This window comes from Tachysurus vachellii, chromosome 11, assembly GCF_030014155.1.
Source record: "Tachysurus vachellii isolate PV-2020 chromosome 11, HZAU_Pvac_v1, whole genome shotgun sequence".
In the NCBI taxonomy this organism is placed as follows: Eukaryota; Metazoa; Chordata; class Actinopteri; order Siluriformes; family Bagridae; genus Tachysurus; species Tachysurus vachellii.
Window position 1 is genome coordinate 22,289,357 of NC_083470.1, and position 1,484 is coordinate 22,290,840.

The window sequence follows — 1,484 nt, forward strand, 5'->3', positions numbered from 1 at the left end:
GCACACTTTGAGAGCGGACGAATGAACCCATGGCGCACAAGGTAACTTTTAAAAGTCTTTTAAATAGCGACCGTGTGCGTCAGCATTTTCTTCGCTTTTGACACGCGGCTATTAAATTATTCTGATCGATATTTTATTATTTTATTTTTTCACACGTTATTTGAACTGTTTTTGTGACAGAAACCAGAAATAGATTTAGGAGCAAAAAAAAAAAGGCCAGACATTGATGCACTGGACCTGATGATGGATGTCTTTTTTTTTAACGGAAAGATTTTATCATAATAGATTACTCATTGACATTGCTTAGCTCAGATATTTTGAAAAGAAACAGAAGATCACCTAAAGCCATGCCTCGGCCAGGCAAGAACTCCTACAGTGACCAGAAACCTCCTTACTCCTACATTTCTCTGACTGCTATGGCCATACAGAACTCGTCAGAGAAGATGCTCCCGCTCAGCGACATCTACAAATTCATCATGGACCGCTTTCCTTACTACCGTGAGAACACACAACGCTGGCAGAATTCACTCCGTCACAATCTCTCCTTCAACGACTGCTTCATCAAGATCCCACGCCGCCCTGACCAGCCTGGCAAGGGAAGTTTCTGGGCACTGCATCCGGACTGTGGTGACATGTTTGAGAATGGCAGCTTCCTGCGTCGCCGCAAGCGCTTCAAGGTGCTCCGGATGGAGCACAGCGCATGCAAGAGTGCCCCCATCCTTCACCCGTACCACCCTCATGCCCAGCATCATCACCCACATCATGCACACCAGCACGCAAACAAGCTTAGTATGGGGCACCCTGACTACCTGGGTACTGTTGGGCGTCTGTCCCACTTCCAGAGCTACGCGCTGGGGGGTGGGCAGAGCGGAGGCTTCAAACACCCATTTGCAATTGAAAGTCTGATCGGACGAGACTACAAGGGGGTGATGGCAGGTGGGCTGCCCATCGCCTCCGTCATGCATCACCTGGGTTACTCAGTACCCAGTGTGGTCAACTCTGTGTGGCCACATGTAGGTGTGCTCTCTGACTCGTCCCCTGTCTCATCTGAGTATCCGCCATTCGGGGTGGCGGTCAAGGGGCTGTACCACCACACAGGAAGCCCTAACATGCCTGCTGTGCCTGTTCCCATTAAGCCCACACCGACACTCGGTGCTGTGCCATCTCTGACAGGCCTTGCACCAGGGGCGGCTCAGCACTGCTCACGGATGGACAGAGAAGCAACGGATCTGATGGAGGACAAAACTGGAGCTCTTCATCCTTCTCTTTTGCAGTCCTGAAATGAAAGTGACACAGTAAGAGTGTCGTGATGTGAGGGTATGTACTGCTGCATGCTTTGGACATTAATCCATACAATTAACCACAAGAGACTGATAAAGAGCTCATGCAGTGTGACATTATGTTTTATTTTATCTTGAACATAGATGCTTTTTAGGTGCTGATAAGTGCATTGTGTTTATCTCTCTCCCTCACTCTCTAATTTC

General features: G+C 48.7%; 1 protein-coding gene across 1 annotated transcript; it reads left to right on the top strand.

Moving 5' to 3' along the window:
* The first annotated feature begins 347 nt into the window (after positions 1-347).
* Positions 348-1,280, top strand: foxb2 (forkhead box B2). Its single transcript, XM_060882078.1, has one exon. The coding sequence runs from the start codon at positions 348-350 to the stop codon at positions 1,278-1,280; it is 933 nt and encodes a 310-aa protein (XP_060738061.1).
* Positions 1,281-1,484: the final 204 nt, after the last annotated feature.

Coding starts and splice junctions, on each gene's coding strand:
- foxb2 (XM_060882078.1), top strand. CDS start 348: ATGCCTCGGCCAGGCAAGAACTCCTACAGTGACCAGAAACCTCCTTAC.